General features: G+C 39.0%; 1 protein-coding gene across 1 annotated transcript in view; it reads right to left on the bottom strand.

Moving 5' to 3' along the window:
* The window catches only part of GatA (glutamyl-tRNA(Gln) amidotransferase subunit A, mitochondrial), an 83,560-nt gene that overhangs the window by 47,247 nt on the left and 18,323 nt on the right, over positions 1-17,990 (bottom strand). The window contains exon 5 of the mRNA XM_067142908.2: positions 6,440-6,615. Within this exon, the coding sequence (XP_066999009.2) occupies positions 6,440-6,615 (176 nt within the window). The remainder of the gene's footprint in view (positions 1-6,439; positions 6,616-17,990) is intronic.

Consider the following 17,990-nt stretch of genomic DNA (forward strand, 5'->3'; position numbering starts at 1 on the left):
TTTTCAGTGTCAAATCAGTTAACACAACTTATAGTTTTTCAGTCTGTTGAAAACATGAAATGTATCACTATAACCATACCTGTGTTTTTGACAGACTGAGAAAACTATAACTTGTATGTAAGAATGACAGCTAGTGTGGGAAGAGGAAGCAATGGAAAGAGGAGACAAAGACAAACATAAGAACACAAAGGAACAAGGACCGTCTTTGAATTCATGGGTTCTCTCCTCACCAATAAAAGTTCTTCTACATCCATTTCTTCTCACTCCCCCAATGAGCTCATTTCTGCTCCCCAGTTTCATCAGGAGGGCAGGCTTTAACAATCACTAAGGGCCATCTTGACTGATTTTCAATCGTGATGTTGAAAGTGTAGTTTAAGAAGAAAGCTGGATAAGAATAAGTACAGGAAAGAGACATTAAGATAAAGATGAATACAGGTGATAAAAGATTAGGAACGGCAGTATAGAAAGATGTGGAAATTGTCATCGTCCATTTGTGTTTTGGAGTTTGACCCAGCCTCCTCTTCCAATGCTGACTTATCATTGTGTTTATCCTATTATGAGCACCTATCCATGCTCCTATCTTACTGTATAAATGACATGATTTGTATGGACAAAAGCAAAATTCAAGGGAAATTTCAATAAAATGGAATATAACGAACAGCCATTAATTTCACCTATTTTATCAAATGCTGTCAATTTCAATATCTAAGGGCAACAGTCTTAATGCTATAATCACAGCAATAGAACCAGCTTTTGGGTGGTTAGGCCGTGTGCACTCCTTTAGCAGGTTAGCAAACTTGATTTGCTAACTCGGCGGGGCCACACAGTTTGGTCTGCCTCTGCTATGCAGAGTCCTGGAGGGGCGTGCCATTCCAGCTGATGAGTCCAAATGGCACGTCTGGACGAAACTCTGCATTATGCACATGGCCTAACCACCCAAAAGCTGGTTCTATTGCTGTGATTATAAGATCTGCGGCCGTGAAAGCCTTTTTTGATGTTGTATCTCCAATGGGGGAGCATTTTTTTGAACGGAGAAATCTTTTCTCCTTTAGCAGGTTAGCAAACTTGATTTGCTAACTCGGCGGGGCCACACAGTTTGGTCTGCCTCTGCTATGCAGAGTCCTGGAGGGGCGTGCCATTCCAGCTGATGAGTCCAAATGGCACGTCTGGACGAAACTCTGCATTATGCACACGGCCTAACCACCCAAAAGCTGGTTCTATTGCTGTGATTATAAGATCTGCGGCCGTGAAAGCCTTTTTTGATGTTGTATCTCCAATGGGGGAGCATTTTTTTGAACGGAGAAATCTTTTCTCCTTTAGCAGGTTAGCAAACTTGATTTGCTAACTCGGCGGGGCCACACAGTTTGGTCTGCCTCTGCTATGCAGAGTCCTGGAGGGGCGTGCCATTCCAGCTGATGAGTCCAAATGGCACGTCTGGACGAAACTCTGCATTATGCACACGGCCTAACCACCCAAAAGCTGGTTCTATTGCTGTGATTATAAGATCTGCGGCCGTGAAAGCCTTTTTTGAAGTCTTAATGCTGTTCAAGGTAACGATAAGAATATGTTATAAGAAGGAAGCCTGAGTATCATTATTTATGAAGTGTTCAGTAAGAAGGCATGTTCAGAGAGTTTATCATAGCCTAAATACCAATAATTACAAATTTATGATTTTTAAAGCTTCCATAAGACCAGCCCCTTGTCCACATGATGGAACATGAACAATGGCATGAAGCAGAGGATGACCTGAAGGGGTGAAGTGCACTGGGAACATTGTGGGCCCCGGGACCACTACAATAACTGTGAAGGCCCTACAGGAACCCTGAAGTCCTCAACAGCAGTTTTGATGGAGAAAGAGACCTTTGGTATGCTGAAATTGGCAGATGAGGCAACCCTCCTTTTGCAGTTAATAAAAAGGAAACAGCAAAATTTAGGAAGGTCATTGTTGAATGTGAGGAACAAGAAGAGTGATGACATTAGCAGTGACAATCAGCTAGTTGTCGCAGAATTTTGATTGAAGATCATGACCACCAACAGCCAATTGAACAACAGAATGAACAATTTGGCTGGAGGAAACCAACTCAAGCAAAGCAAGAAGAATTTTGTATACAACTTAGGAATTGCTTTGAGGCACTCCAAGAAATACAGGATGATGGTATAGAAGCTAAATGGAACCAGATTAAGAACATCTACTGTGAAACTAGTCAATTTGTACTTATTTTTAAAAACTAGGAAAGATGGGATGACTGAAAATACATGGAACTTAATAAACTGCAGAAAGGACATATAAGCCTAACTAAACATGAACACAACAAGGATTATAAAGTCCTTGCACAAACAGAATACACTGCCATTGACTGCTCAGTACAGAGAATAATAATAATAATAATAATAATAATAATAATAATAATAATAATAATAATAATAATAATAATAATAATAATAATAATAATAATAATATTGGCTTTATGTCCCACTAACTACTTTTATGGTTTTCAGAGATCCTGAGGTGCCAGAATGTAGTCCCACAGAAGTTCTCTTATGTGCCAGTAAATCTGCTGCCAACGATGGACGGACAGACGGATGGAGGGAGGGACAGATCGACGAATGGGCCCAGTGGGCACAGCTTGCTAATGAAAGGGGGATACCAAAGAACTGTATAGCACCACTAAAGTGTTATAGAAGAGAGCAGTACGAACAAGCCAGTGAGATGCAAGGACAGAAGTCTGCTGGCAACACTGCGAAACCAACTCGGGAGGGCGAGAGACCATTTCTCAAAAATCCTTAACAGAAAGTGACCAGTGTTATCAGTATAAGCTACACAGTTGTGCTCAAATCAAAATAGCTTTCAAGCAAAAGAATAATGGGCAAGTGACAGGGACCGATAATTTTGCACTCATAGCGGAAAGACTGGAAAAAAAGAGTTTGTCCAAAATGGGGTTCATACGGTAGCAGCTGTAACAAATAGCAGAGCATCACTCTCTTGTCCGTAACAAGCAGAATGTTCTCAAGGATAATATGGACTCTGTGAAAACATGTCTGAGGGAGAAGAAAGCAGAGTTTCTTAAACAATGAAGCTGCATCGACCTTATCAACACATTCCGCATAATAATTGAACAGAGTGGCGAAGGGCAGAATACACTGTACTTGACCTTTATTGACTCTGAGAAGGCCTTTGACCCAGTTCACAGAAAAGTTATGTGGCATGTCTTGGAAGAATATAGGATTCCTCTGAAAATTATTAATACAACCTGTAACAATAAAGTTCGGTGAATAGTCCTGTACTATCAACATAGATGAACACTGCACGACAGTGACCTTACTGTCCTTCGAAATAGTCCCCTCCCATAACTATGCATTGCTGAGATCGGTGATACATGTCCTGGAAACTTTGCAAGAAGGCTTCTTTTGGTATGGTGTTCAAAAGCCTAGTCACGTTTCGTTGGATGTCAGGAATATCATCAAATCTCTTTTCTTTCAAAGCGAGTTTGAGTTGTGGGAATAGAAAGAAGTCTGGAGGATTGAGATCTGGCGAGTATGGGGGATGTTCAAGTTGCACCACCCCCTTTTTTTGCCATGAACAGTTTGATGATATTGGCTGTGTGGGCAAGCGTTGTCATGGACAAAAAAAAATGAACCTTGTTGTGCGTACTGGGGTCGTACACTGCACAGACGTTTCATGAGACGGGTCAAAATTTCAATGTACCGTGCAGCATTCAACGTCGTTCCCTCAGGTGAAAATTCCTTGTGGATGATGCCTTGACTATCAAAAAAGTTGATGAGCATCGTTTCAATGCGTGACTTTTCGGCTCAGACCTTTTTCTGACGAGGGGATCCTGGAGAACAACATTCCATGCTTTGCCATTTTGTTTCAGGGTTGTACCTGAGACACCAGGTTTCATCCTCAGTGACTAAACAGAAATTTGGTGTCGCATCCGCCGTTTCAACAAAGTCCTGTGAAGCCTGAAAACGTGCCTGCTTCTGATCGTCAGTCAAGTGATGTGGCACAAGACAAGAACACGTTTTCCTCTTCCCTAACTTCTGGGTAACGATTTGTCGCACAGATTCACAGTTAATCTGCAGTTCATCTGCTATCATGCGCACAGTAAATCGCTGATTGTTCATGATTAATGTCCTCACCTTCTCAATGTTTTCACCACTGATGGTGGTCGCCGGTCTTCCACTACGGGGGTTGTCAGAAACACTTTCCCGGCCTCCTCAAAAACGGGCGATCCACTTGCACACACACTTCAAGGGCAGTGCTTGATCTTCATAAACACGTACCAGTATCGCATGCGTTTCTTTTGGTGTCTTGCCAAGTTTAAAACAAAACTGTACATTGATTTTTTGATCGTTCATGTTCCTGTTCGCAGTTCAGAACCAATGCACTAAACACACACTGAGTCAAACAGGTCTTACACAGCACACACACACGATGCTCAACTGAACAACGTTGCGAGCAGGTGGTTAAAACCTGCTGCTACACGTGCAGTGTTGCATGCCGCCAGTGTTGCCAGATCAACCGTTCTGACTTCATTCACTGAACTTCATTGTCACAGGTTGTATCATCAAGGAAATATACGAAGAATACGAATGCCAAGTTTTGCACAGTGGAAAAAACAGAATGTATTCAGACTAATTTTGGAGTGTGACAAGGCTGTACACTTTTACAGAACTATTTAAAATAGTTATATTTGAATCAGCTTTGTCAATACACTTATTAATGACAGAAAATTATTTATTCAACCAAACATGTTTCGGGAAGTCAACCATTCCCTTCATCAGTGGTCAGATCAAAGAATAAAACAACATAACACAATCTTTTGTGTTTACAATTCAAAGAAGTATTGTGTCCTAATACACCATATCAATGAGTAAAGAAAACTTATGAAATAATGTTATTTATCAACAAGGGTGTACACTCTCACCCACCCTGTTCCTGTTAGTGTTGTATAGAGTGATGAAGGAGGTCATAGTAGACAGGAGGAGATGTAATAGAGGAAAAATACTAGAAAGGCTTGAGAACACTGATTATGCAGATGATGTGGGTATGTCTACTCGCAGAGGGATTTCGTGGCATGGACGCAAAGTTGGTGAAATTACAACATGAAGCAAAGGAAGAAGGAATAAAGATCACTGCCAGAAAAACTAAGGAAATGAGAATTAACTCCAGAACTGAGACGAAGTTGGTAGTAAATGAGGAAGTAAACCAAACTGATTTGTTTTATGTACTTTGGTAGGATTGTTCAGAAGGCTGAAGAATCAGAAGATGATGTCAAGAGCCAAATGAAGCCTTTGTGCAACTGTACCCTGTTTGGCAAAACAAAATCTCAAGAACAAAACTTTGACTGTTCAACACAAACGTAGGCTTCTTTTGTATGGCAGTGAAATTTGGACAGCCACAAAGATAGAAAACTGATCGCAGGTCTTTATTAACTGGTGCCTGTACAAAACTATAAATGTAAGACGGCTGATGTGATACCACATGACGACTTGTGGAGGGCAACAAGGCAATATGCCAACAGCCAAATAAATCATCAGATTAAGGAGAGAAAGTGGCAGTGGATCAGCCACACATTAAGGAAACCACATGGAGCCATTGAAAAGTATCCACAAATTGCATGAAGATATGATCACCTGTGAAATACTTGAAGGAGAAGATGACAACATGAAAGCTCGAAAAACCTGGAGTGAAGTAAAGCAGATGGCTGCCAATAGGACCAGATGAACGGTTTTCACTGCTACCCTATGCACCACCAGAAGTTAAAGTACTCAAATTTTGTGGTGTCTTCCGACTCTAATTGTGGCTATCGTATCTGTGTCTATATTAATATACGAAAATAACTTTTTAAAAAAAAGGTAAATTAAAGGAGAAAAACATATACAGTACATATACAGTTCTTAATCAAGTGAAGAAAGAGGGGTCAAGCATATTTTTCCTTATTTCCTCTGTGGTACAGGGTGGTAGAATATCACCCCCAGTATCTCTGCCCATTGTAAGAGGTGACTAAAAGGGGAACCAGGAACTTTCAACTTGGGAGCATGGGTTAGTGACCATAGTCCCCCTAGCTGAGTCTGGCATAACTTGTGTCAGGCTCCCTACCTTCATCTTTCCTATACGACCTCCCATGATCAACTTTTGAAAGTATTAGGTTTTTGAGACCCAGGGAGTCTTTCATTTTCATCCCTTTTGAGGCCCTACCCTTTCTTTTTCCGACACTTTCATTTTTCAAAGAGTCGGATCTCTTCCATTTTTTTCCTTCTGATTAGTGTTAATGGAGGTTGCCGCCCAGTTGCACTTCCTCTTAAAATAATAACCACCACAACCACCACCACCACTATCCCAACAATGGAGGAAATTATATATAACTAGATTACAATTTTAAGCTTTCATGTTTCATTACATTGTCTTCCATGCAAGTGAATGAAATATACTAACTGAACAGAGTAGCATTGTCATCCACAGTCCGGGTGAGAATGCCAGGAACATCCATGGAATTGACTAATGGAATGAGTCCATGGCGAGATAGGAGACCATAGCTGGGCTTAAGACCTACTACACCACAGTAGGCAGCAGGATTACGAGTCGAACCACCTGTGTCAGAACCCAATGCTCTGTAAAAAAACCAGTGAATTTTTGTAATTTGATGTGTTTTCCTAACAAACTTTACAGCTGTTTCAGTGAGGCAACACTACCTCTTTAACGTCATACTAACACATATAGGTTATCAGTAATACTGATTTGGGAAAGAGTTGAGGACGGGGAAGGTAGTGGCCACGCTTTATTAAGGTACAACCAACATTTGCCTGGTGTGAAAATGGAAAACACCACAGAAAATCATATTCACGACTGCCGAACTATCTCCTGAACACAAGCTTACAGCTACATGACCTACACAACACAGCCAATTCGTTCAGTAGTCAGACAATGGACTTGTAGTGATAGATTTATAAGGTACTGGACAACTGGGACTGCTGGTGCACTAAAGTCACAAGAGGGAATGTATAGCATAGCTGCCAACTTTTATAAATCAAAAATAGGAAAAATTTTTAATTCTTGGATTTCATCACATTTATTGAGCCACGGTCTAAGTGAAAGAAGGACAGGATAAAAGGCATACATATTTACAGTTACAATGCGAATTGACCATTACATTTAAAATCTTAAACTAAAAAACATAAAAATGGTTACAAAAAAAGTTCCTAATCACTCATTTATGACACATACATACGAATAATAATACAGTCGAACCTCAATATCTCGAACCTCCATTACTCAAATTTTCAGTATCTCGAAGTAACTTAAATTTTCTGGCCGTTTGTCCTATTCTTCATGTGTATTTATTTCTCTATTACTCGAAATTCGGTTACACGAATTTCTCAAAGCAAACATTTCCTCCCTTGAAGCAAAAAATACTCTGTAACTCGAATGTTGTGCAACATTAACTGTGCGATACGGCATTGTGGTTTGTGAGGAACAGTTAACAGGTGAAGAAATGGTTGCAGTGAAGCTGGGAACTAATATGACGGGAACCGAAAAACTCAAACTTCTAGTGATCGGAAAAGGCCTAGCTATTTCTCGAGTGTCACATCCGAAAGCAAGCCCAGAAGTCGCAGATGACAAGCTCCATTTACGAAACTTGGCTGCGTGGTACTGACGAGAAGTTTCAACGTGAAGGGAGGAAAGGTTAACTGAAACAAACAGAAGAGACTGATTTGTTTTCCAAAGGTGTTAACGGAGCTATGTTTCTTGCTTCACTACTGTATGTACCATCTCCTGTCTTCTAAAAAGTTACTACAATAAGTATTATAATTAAAGTGATGCCATATGAAATAGAGTTTATTTTTATATTTTTAAGTACTCTTAAGTACTATAAAAAAATATAGAGTTTATTTATATATTTTAAAGTACTATTAAAAATAATGTATTCAGTAAAAGCCCGTAGATACATACAATTCATTTATGTGCTACACATGCTCAAAAACGGTATTCTCTATATCTCAAAAATTTCAATACTTCGAAGTAAAATTTATCTCCCAAGCTGATTCGAGATATCGAGGTTCCACTGTATTTATATCAACACCAACACACGCAACAAAACACATAATAGTTTCCTTTATTAGACTGTAAAATGAATGGAAATTTAATTTTATAGGTATCTCTGAACACTTGTTTATGTTTTTTGGCCATAACATGAAAAGGAAATACCAGAAACTGTCACCGACACACCTCCCTGAAATACATTCAACTCACTAAAATTATGAAGTAGGAATGAACAAAAGGCACTGAAATACGAGAAGCTACCACATACAAAACAGATAGGTATGTCTCATGCATTATTGGCATACGACTTTGACATGGGGAAAAGCACAGAACCGCTAGAAAACACACGTGGCCTACAGTGGCGTGTGTTGGGATCAAGACGTGGGCTACTACTAGACTTAGGTTACCCCTTTTCAATAGTTGGTTTAGTGAACGTGAAGCCTTCAGCATTTTGAGCTGTAGCCAATAGCCAACGGAGAAGCCTGTTGTGTTGTGAAGGCAGCTTCACGAGCTACTGCCCTGGCCACTGCTACTGTCAATACTCAACACCTGATCAGTGGTGATGGAAGCCTAAGGTTTAGCAAATTAAAGTCCATTTTTGTGGCTAAATGGACAGAATGCTTGCCTTTGGTCCAATGGCCCTGGTTCAATTTTCAGAATCAACCCCCTCACACTATTAATTCCCCTGGCTTGGGGACTGGGTGTTTATGATGTATTCGCAATTCATTTTATCCTAAGCCTAAACAAATGCCATGCACCATTATTATTATTAGTATTATTATTATTATTATTATTATTATTATTATTATTATTATTATTATTATTATTATTATTATTATTATTATTATTATTATTATTATTTAAACATGTTGAATTTTACAGCGGTCGTACCCATCGGTCACTGGTTAATTAGCTTCCTTGGGAGATCAGTGGTGGTGTCCGACCCATGATCACGGGTTCAACTGCAACCAACAAAAGAGAACGCTAAACCTGAAAGAATGCATTTCATTTTAGCAGATCTACCAATAAAAAGAAAACTATATTACTCCTATAACAGGAGCCCTGCAGTTTCTTCCTACAAGGATGTAGAAGTAAATGGGAGTGAAATACCAGCACTCTGTTATCTATCTAATTACCAGTCATATGGAGGTGAGGAAGTATATGCGATGAGTAATGCATGATTGACAGTTAGCAGTGGCGATCTGGTGGAACGAAGCCTAGCACAGCTATCACCTCGGTCCCAGCACCTATTGGACATACATCAGCAAGCCGCTTGAAGTGGGTCGAGGGGAGAGGGACGAGAGTCTGGGCTGTGATATCAGTCTCCAATGCTTAGCTCTCAGAAATATGTGTGACATATTTTGTCATTGTTTTTAAGTTTTGTAAATGGAAGAATGTGTCAGATGCTTACATTATAAGTGCTTTAGACTCCCATCATTCTCAATTGAGGTTTGGGCTTCACTGATAGCCTTGGTAGCCCTCAGTATATGCCACTGGTGGCCTACAACTCCAACGGAATTACGCACAGAAACTATGTTAATAGCGCGCGAACCACACATTAAGAAACTCATTCTTTCGTCCCGATTAACTGAGTCGCTAGCGTGCGCTAGGATTTCCTAGCCTCTCTTGCTTGTAGGAAGATTGCCATCCCAAATCCCCGGCTGTATAGCACACATGCTGCTGTAGCGAGCAGGAAACATTATACCCGAAGGCGACGGACGATACACTGGCGAAATAAAGCATCAAAACGCTTGAAAATGAGGTTGGGTAAATTACACAAGCATATAAGAATTTATCCTTTATCCTAGGGGAAGTGTATTTATCATACTGGAGCTTATATTGGTCAAAAATAGGAAGAATTAAAAATAAATTGGAAAATCGGAAGACGAGTTAAAAAACGGAAAGTTTTCAGGTAAATCGGAAGGGATGGCAGGTATGGTATAGATACTGTCTAAAAATAGCTGGCAGGTACAAGATAGGTTAAAGAGAATTTAGCATACAATATTACATCTCATGATCATATAACACAAAACCTATAGTATTTCATGCAACCCAACCACAGGGGCACAATAATTCATTTTGAAAATCCTACATCTACTGACTTTTTCTTAAACCTTACAGACCTGAAAATAAACTGAAGAAGAGTATGTTTTGATTAATATGTTTATATCCTATTTCCCTACAAACATAAAATTGAAAAAAAATGAGTAGAAATACAGTACATAACTGTGTTTTGTACATGGTGAATCTTCACTACCCTCTAGATTTCTAGGGACCTCATGATTATGTGAGATGGTCCAAGTATCTCATCAATCAAGTTCCTATATAAAATGTAGTAAATCAAGCTCTCACAAATGTGAGTAAGGTCTGGTGATGTGAGCTCTTGTTCAAAGGGCAAAACTGCAATATCATTAGCCCTTTGAAATTTATAAATGGAAAAATCATATGAAAACAAATGGAACATGAAATAACTCAATAAATTCTGGTGAAAGGACAAAAATCTCAGAAAAGAGGAGAAAATATCACTAAATATAAAAGATACTCAACAAAAGGGACACCTGTTTCCTGAGTCTGAGTAACGGTCACTTGAAAATTCTGAAGTTCATGAACAGTTCACTCTCTCAAAGAATTAATGGCAAGAACAGCAGTAGTCTTGTCATTGGTCATTATCAGATCAAGCATTTCTGACAGATCAAAGTTACATCCAAGGTCAGAGAGATCCAAACACACTGTCAAAAAGAAGTCCACAGTGAACTCTGCTTTCTCTCCTTAGCATATACAACTGTGCAGACCTTCCAAAACCTAACTTAAATATCAACTTGCATAATACTAAGCTCTCCGCATGAAGACCAGAGAACCCGCCACACTATGGTCATCCTATTAATGTATCTCACCCTAATATAGGTTTGTTTACCTAGCTACTCCAATACCAGGCCACCAGGATTGCTCAGTGTTTCTGATAGTTAATGTGCCTAACAAGTACTTTCACTGTCTTAGGAGGTAGTGATACCACCTCTTTCACAACCTGATATATTTATTCATTTCCTGTTATTCTTGAGGCTTAGAAGTCAAACACACAAAGATGTTACCTAAACCATTTGTGCGCTTGCACAAACCATAAAGCTAGTAAGATGGCTCTGCAGTATACTGTACATACTTTACACAGAAGGAAGTAAAATCTTAATCCTAATATGATATAAGAATGAGCAGCTAATGTTCTCTCAAACCCTAGATCCCTCCGTGAATATTAATCCTGTGTCCAAAAGTTATCCATGCTCACCTCATGTAAATGATACAGATTATGCATGAATGATGAACAAGCAACATATTTACAATATACCTGCTTACTGGAGATGAAAGAGGTATCTTAACTCTTATAGACTGATTAACTGGTAAAGTAATAATTTCAACACACTAGCAATTTGTTCTAAAAATCTCAACAACTATTGCACGACAGCCAATAGCTGACTGAAGCGAGTTAAGATTCTACAACATTTTGAATTAAGACAGCATGAATCAAGAGAAAGTAAAAACTCCACAACTAGACTATGTTCTTTAACAGTAGGGGCTGATGACCTTAATGTGAGGCACCTTAAAACAATATTCATCATCATCTTTTAACCTTGTGGCCATTTGAGCAGTACTTGGTTATAGGATCAACTTCTGGCGAACCCAGTTGGATTTACCAGTAAATTAAATGAAATGGCGTATGGCATTTAGTGCTGGGAGTGTCCGAGGACATGTTCAGCTCGCCGGGTGCAAATCTTTTGACTTGACTCCCGTAGGCGACCTGCGCGTCGTGATGAGAATGAAATGATGATGAAGACGACACATACACCCAACCCCCGTGCCAGCAAAATTAACTAATGATGGTTAAAATTTCTGACCCTGCCGGGAATTGAACCTGGGACTCCTATAACCAAACGCCAGCACAGTAACTATTTAGCCATGGAGCTGGACGGATTTACCAGTAATGGAAAGGAACAAACAAATGCAAATCAAATCATATATAGACCAGTTGGATTTATGGGTGAGCCTTACTGGAACCTTACTGGCACAGAGTTCAATGTCACCTGGTCTAGAAGCTATATGGAACCTTTGCGATGAGGTGGTAAATGCCCCACTAGCCGTGCGAGGTTTGAACACATGCATCTCCACTCCACAATCTAATCTTCCATCATCTCGGGTCGTGCAGAGTTTGGGTCTAATAAACTAAATCTAACGTACAGCCTTAGAAGAGCAGAGGAAATTTAGGGATGCTCAATTTATTCTATTTCAAATGAAACTCTACAAAAAATTCTAAAATGAAACCTTGATAGATACAGGAAATGAAATGAACAATCACAAAAAATATATTAATGAAACTGTACACTAGGTCACTGGATCTTAGTTCAGTGGCTAATCTCCAACCAAAGTTATTCATGGTTTTATCAAAATGATTATCCTTGAGGTAAGATGAGTACACCTCATATTAACAAGAATTAAAATGGAATATAGCAATCATGAAGCCAATGGGTAATTATCAAGCCCCTTTCCAACATTATACAAGAAAAATGAAGTTATCTTTGAGTGGTTATGCCTAATTTAACACTGACATGACAAAGACAATAGGAATTAAATTCAACCAAGTACAAATCAAGAAAAACATCATTGGGTCGGGAATCAAATCTATGACATACCAGGACAAATAGCAGGGTGGAACCTGTACTGGAACATAACAAAAGGAATGCAAAACAATACACAGAAACATATAACCTTGGCTGGAAAAAGAAAAAACTGTTCCTGCAGGAAAAACTGAGTATGACGATGTCCTGGATTGCCTTGAACTCAAACTGACAGACTTCTACTATCACCAATAGGGACACCTGAAACCCCTAGATAATTTAGTTGACAGAAAAAAAAATGAAGGACTCCTACCAGTCGGTTGTCATTAATTTATTAAATCACATTACAATGAACCACGGATAAACATTTGAAATATTTCATATTTTCATTTTGTCTCCAGAGAAATACCATAACACTTAGTGGCGGACGAGCTAGCTTAGTCCCTCTCCTGACCTTATAACAATGAAGGGCAACATTTCCCCACATCTCAATCAGCTATGGCCTGACAGTAAACATATTGCAGACACGCCCTTTATGGCTCAGTCTGCAATTTCTCACACTTTTTAGTTAAAAGCCTCTTTTAATATAACTAATGTATTTCAATATCACTTCCAGTATGGTCATTTCTCGTACCCCTCTATAACTCAAGGAATTTACCAAAGACCACAGTAAATTTGTATTCCTAATTCCTCTAGCACAATCATACATTATCATATTCTTATCAAGGCATTTCCCTTTAAGCTAAATCATACCTATTAAGTCTTCCTATCTCCAGTCCTCACTTCACATCTGAAGAACACTTAAGAATAGTAAATTCCCTCTAACCTCCAGAACGGATTTTCATTATTATTATTATTATTATTATTATTATTATTATTACAGTGAAACCTCATTAGAGCGTTCCTCATTAACACGTTTTCCCGCTTAGCATGTCGTAAATTCGAAGTCTTGATTCTCATCAATTTCAAATCTATATAAAAATATCTTGCTTATCACATCATGAATTTTCGCTATTACCGCTTAGATTCACAACCAAGTATTTATTTATTTTCCACCTAGTCGATACAATGATTGCCTAAGGCAATTTAATGGTTAAAAGTGGTACATGTTTCATATATTATCAACATCTTCAGCCACATAACACTGTTTAGATGAAAAATATATAAATTGACAAAGTAATGTTTTAGAGGAAGTGTCCTTAAAATTAACAGAAGATTGACAACATTAAAACAAACAAAAATCTCAAGAGAAAATATATAAATTATTTCTACAATTGAAAGCAGTCGTCAAGGAAACACTTGTACAATATTCCATAGAGAATATGTCCTAATGAATATTCTTTTCTTAATAATTCATGTAAAAAGATCAATTTATAAATTAAAAATTATACAATTTATAAGTATAGTACGATCACATTTTTCCTAGCTCTGAAAATGTTACTTGTCATCCCTTGTGAAACAAACGCGATTTCCAATTCCGGCCACAGTTGTGTGATTAAGGAAAAAGGCCTTAAATTCCTGAACTTAACAGGATAAGCTGCACGTTTGGGGAGCAAGCTTAGCCTCAGGAATGTTCAGTTTTGCTTGCCGGTTAGCAGCAAGAGTGCTGAATAACACAGTGAGTCTATTTGTGCTTGTATTTCACATTCCATTCAGAAGTTAGAAAAATGTCATGTTGAGTGGTACAGTGAAGTGTAGCGAACATTTGTCGCATAATTCGGTAGCCTATAGCTGGATTGGGAACATACTTATTGCATTAAAAATTTTTGCTATTACCGCTTACTACGAGTACAATATCAGTTTCCCTAGCCCTGAATATGTTCTTTGTCATCCCTTGTGAAAGAAATGTGACTTACAACTTGGGTAAGAGCCTTAGATTATGGAAAAAGTGAGCCTTCTTGTGCTTGTATTTCGCATTCCATTCAGAAGTTAGAAAGTTATTTTTGTTGAGTGGTATAGTTAAGTTTTGTTGCGTGATATGGTAGCCTATATCTGAATTAGGAGCATAATCATGTGAAAATGACTAGCGTGGTGCATATCTGTCTTGTGATAGCCTAGTTATGGATAAGGAAAAAGTCGTGAAATTCCTTAGTAATGAAGACAAAATAACATCTTTGTAAAAGTGGACTGGCATCCGCATCTTTAAGCGTGCAGAGGTTGCGAATGTTAAACTCACACTTTCGAGTTTCAACTCGGATCATTCGATTTGGTCAAATTTTTCAAAATGGCAGCCAAAGTCACTCCTGATTCCTCCTGGTCACACCATGGTCAAGTTTAACCTCCAATTCATTGTCTAAGAGTGTGACCAGAAAATAATCTTAATAACCCACTGCTCCGAAATAAAAGGCTACTACTAACATTTGTTTTAGAAAGAGTGTGATCTGCAATAATACCGTACTTGGATATTTTTATTGGCCTCCGTACATATGTTTTCATATTTGTTGTTTGGTGTTTTTCACACCTTTCAATGCACTTGTATTTTATAAACCCCAGCAGAGAAGGTTTTCATATTTGTTCTCTCGTGTTTTTCACACCTTTTAATAGTTTCCTCTCATCTTTGGAAATGGTTAGATATAGTTTTCACTGTACCCACGAATACACAACGTAAAATGCATTCAGGCCAGAATAAAAACGTATCTAGTATTTCCATATCCCTGTTGGATAGTTTTTATTCGTATATTCAGTAGTACGTTTCCTCGCTTAATGTGTTCATTTTTTTTTGTCCCCTGCAGAAATGTCTTACCGAGGTTTTACTGTATTTGTTTTTACCAAAGACCCTGCTTTAACAGGATCACAAATATTGTTCCGTTATGGGAACACTAGCTAACTGATGGGACGGTATTCGAGTCCAGGCGGGTCACACATCCTGCTGTGTTCATATAACCAAGAACAACTAACTACAAACATGCAAATTACTTTCACAATGAGTGCTTTCTTATTCCCTCAATTCTACAAGTATTATTTCATGCATTTAGCGAAGACACTATTCATCATGCAACGGTAACTTACCGAACAGTATTTACAAAGCTAACTCATTTCTCCCCATCTGAAGCACTCTCAAATTTTAATACATCTCCAACTATACCAGTACCATCCCTTCTTTAGAGATATATTATTCAATTCCGAAATGAAAATAGAGGATTAATCAAATTAAACATAGTAAAAATCCCAAGAAACTATTTCTACTCAAATGAATGAAATATAACACACTCAAAATTGCTCCTTTCCTAATGACCCTTGATCTGGTCAATACTAAATCTCAGTTGCAGTATTTACATAGGTACAAATCCCCGCATTCTCTAGCTACATGATGATTAAGGTGTACTCATCCTATTCCTGTGCTGTACTTCATTCACACCTCGGGAGGTTCATTTGAGGATTTAAGCCTCCATATCGGTTGCGCTGGTCAATGGGATGTCCATGCTCTTGGGTTCTGTCATCATCTGCTGATCTATGCTGCTAGGCTGCTTCCCAAAGGTAATAGTTGTTGCAAAGGAACACTTCGTTACACACAACATCTCCTCCGGTCAATCACACCACTAGCACATTCAACTACATGGGAGTTACGTTTCTGACACTGAATGGCGGCACACCTCTTTGATCTAGCCTTACTAGCTTATTGGGACTAATATCCTGACTCCCCTTTGTTCTTAAGCCCACAACGTAAATTTTCCCGTAATGGTTTTAAAAGCACATGTTCTATTCACGACTGGGCCACTAGTATTCTTACTACCATTAACATGGTACGTTTCCAGTTCTGTTCATACTCCACGTTCACATGACCGAGTTTCCTAGTGATAATAATAACCCGTACGAATGTCTTGAAAAATTCTCGAAGTTCATTCGCGAGAAATGCATTTCAATATGGGAATGTTGTGAGTCCTCAGATTAAATCAAAACACAGTTCTCTTGATTTATTTTGAGGCTGTTGCGTTTTACAGTTCCTTTCACTACTGCACAAAGACAAATATACTCAAAAGACGCGCAACACGACCCGTTTGTCTGAACAACTGGAGCAAAAGTTGGTGAATCTCTCTCGGTGTGGAGGTGCCTTGCTTAAGTAGCCTCGACAAAAACATGAGGGTAGCTCTGTTTGTCCCCAACCAACCTGGTGTAACCCTTCATCTCAGGATCTTATGACCCAGGTGATACAATCAGCATGTAACCCACAGTCCTCAATGACAATAAGCACCTGGCGGAATGTAATTCGATCGTTGATTAATGAAACAGAGCCATCGCGCCTTTGCCCTTTGAGCGATTCTCCACCTTGGGATGCCTGCTTACAAGGTTAGCGCCTAGCTTCTTAAAAAGTTTCACTTGAATTTATACATAATTTCATAGTGGCTAATTTATTAGTACTGTGCCATGAAAAACTTTTACTCTCCCCTCCCATCGTTTGGTTGTTCTTATGTGCCTTATAATGCTTGCAAGCTGCCTTGTGTATTGTGTACTTGTTGTATGTATTTTAAATGTATTTGTTATTCAGCTATGCGGTTACCTTTTAAATAATAAATTTTGCCCTTGTTCCCCCCCCGCATGGCTTCAGAGTAATCAAGAAAGTTCTCGCTCTGAAGCGCCGCCCTTGGATCGAGGTCCCCCTCTCTGTGCCTTACGGCTCTTCCCCTCTCCCCTCACCCCTTGAGGAGTTGGGTCAGACTTGACCTTGGCGGCGACTTGTAGTGTTGCCTCTGCTTCGGGCTATTGCTTGCTGGCACTTGAGCTGTGAGCTCCCTTGACGGGCTCTTTTCTCTGGCCTTTCGTCCCCGGTCACGTAGCATGAAGGTAAGAGAGTGGGACTTCGTTTCCTTCCTTGTAATGTTTACGTATTGGATAGGCCTGAGGTATTAGAAAACGCCTTTATTAACATGTATCTATTGTAAACTGGTAACGTTTTACCTACTCTTTCAGTGCTCTAAGGGGGTAAACTCATTGGTGTTTAGAAACAACTGGTATTTTTAAGGTTTTCCCATTCAGGGAAGTGATTGTGCTATGGGCAATCTGTAACCTCCGTGTGTAGAGGAGTAACCCTCTGCTAGGTCGTGTAACTTTGAAGGTTCCTTTTAGTGTAGAATGTTATTTACTGTAAATTTATACCTTGGATAATTGAAGTTCAAAAAAACGGAGGCTATTAACTAGTTCAGTGGAAACCCTGGCTCCACTTTGGTATGCAATTTGTTTAGTGTTCTCCGTTTAGTTTGGAGTGCCTTGTAAGTTCTGTTGTAATGTGGTCAGATAGCCAGAGTATGCCCTAACTGTTCGCAGAAAGAAACCTTTTCCTCGTTTATTGGTACCTGTTCATGAGGGCTGGTTCCCTCGTTTTAAGGTGGTTTTATGTATAATCG

Source organism: Anabrus simplex, chromosome 1, assembly GCF_040414725.1.
Source record: "Anabrus simplex isolate iqAnaSimp1 chromosome 1, ASM4041472v1, whole genome shotgun sequence".
Classification (NCBI taxonomy): Eukaryota; Metazoa; Arthropoda; class Insecta; order Orthoptera; family Tettigoniidae; genus Anabrus; species Anabrus simplex.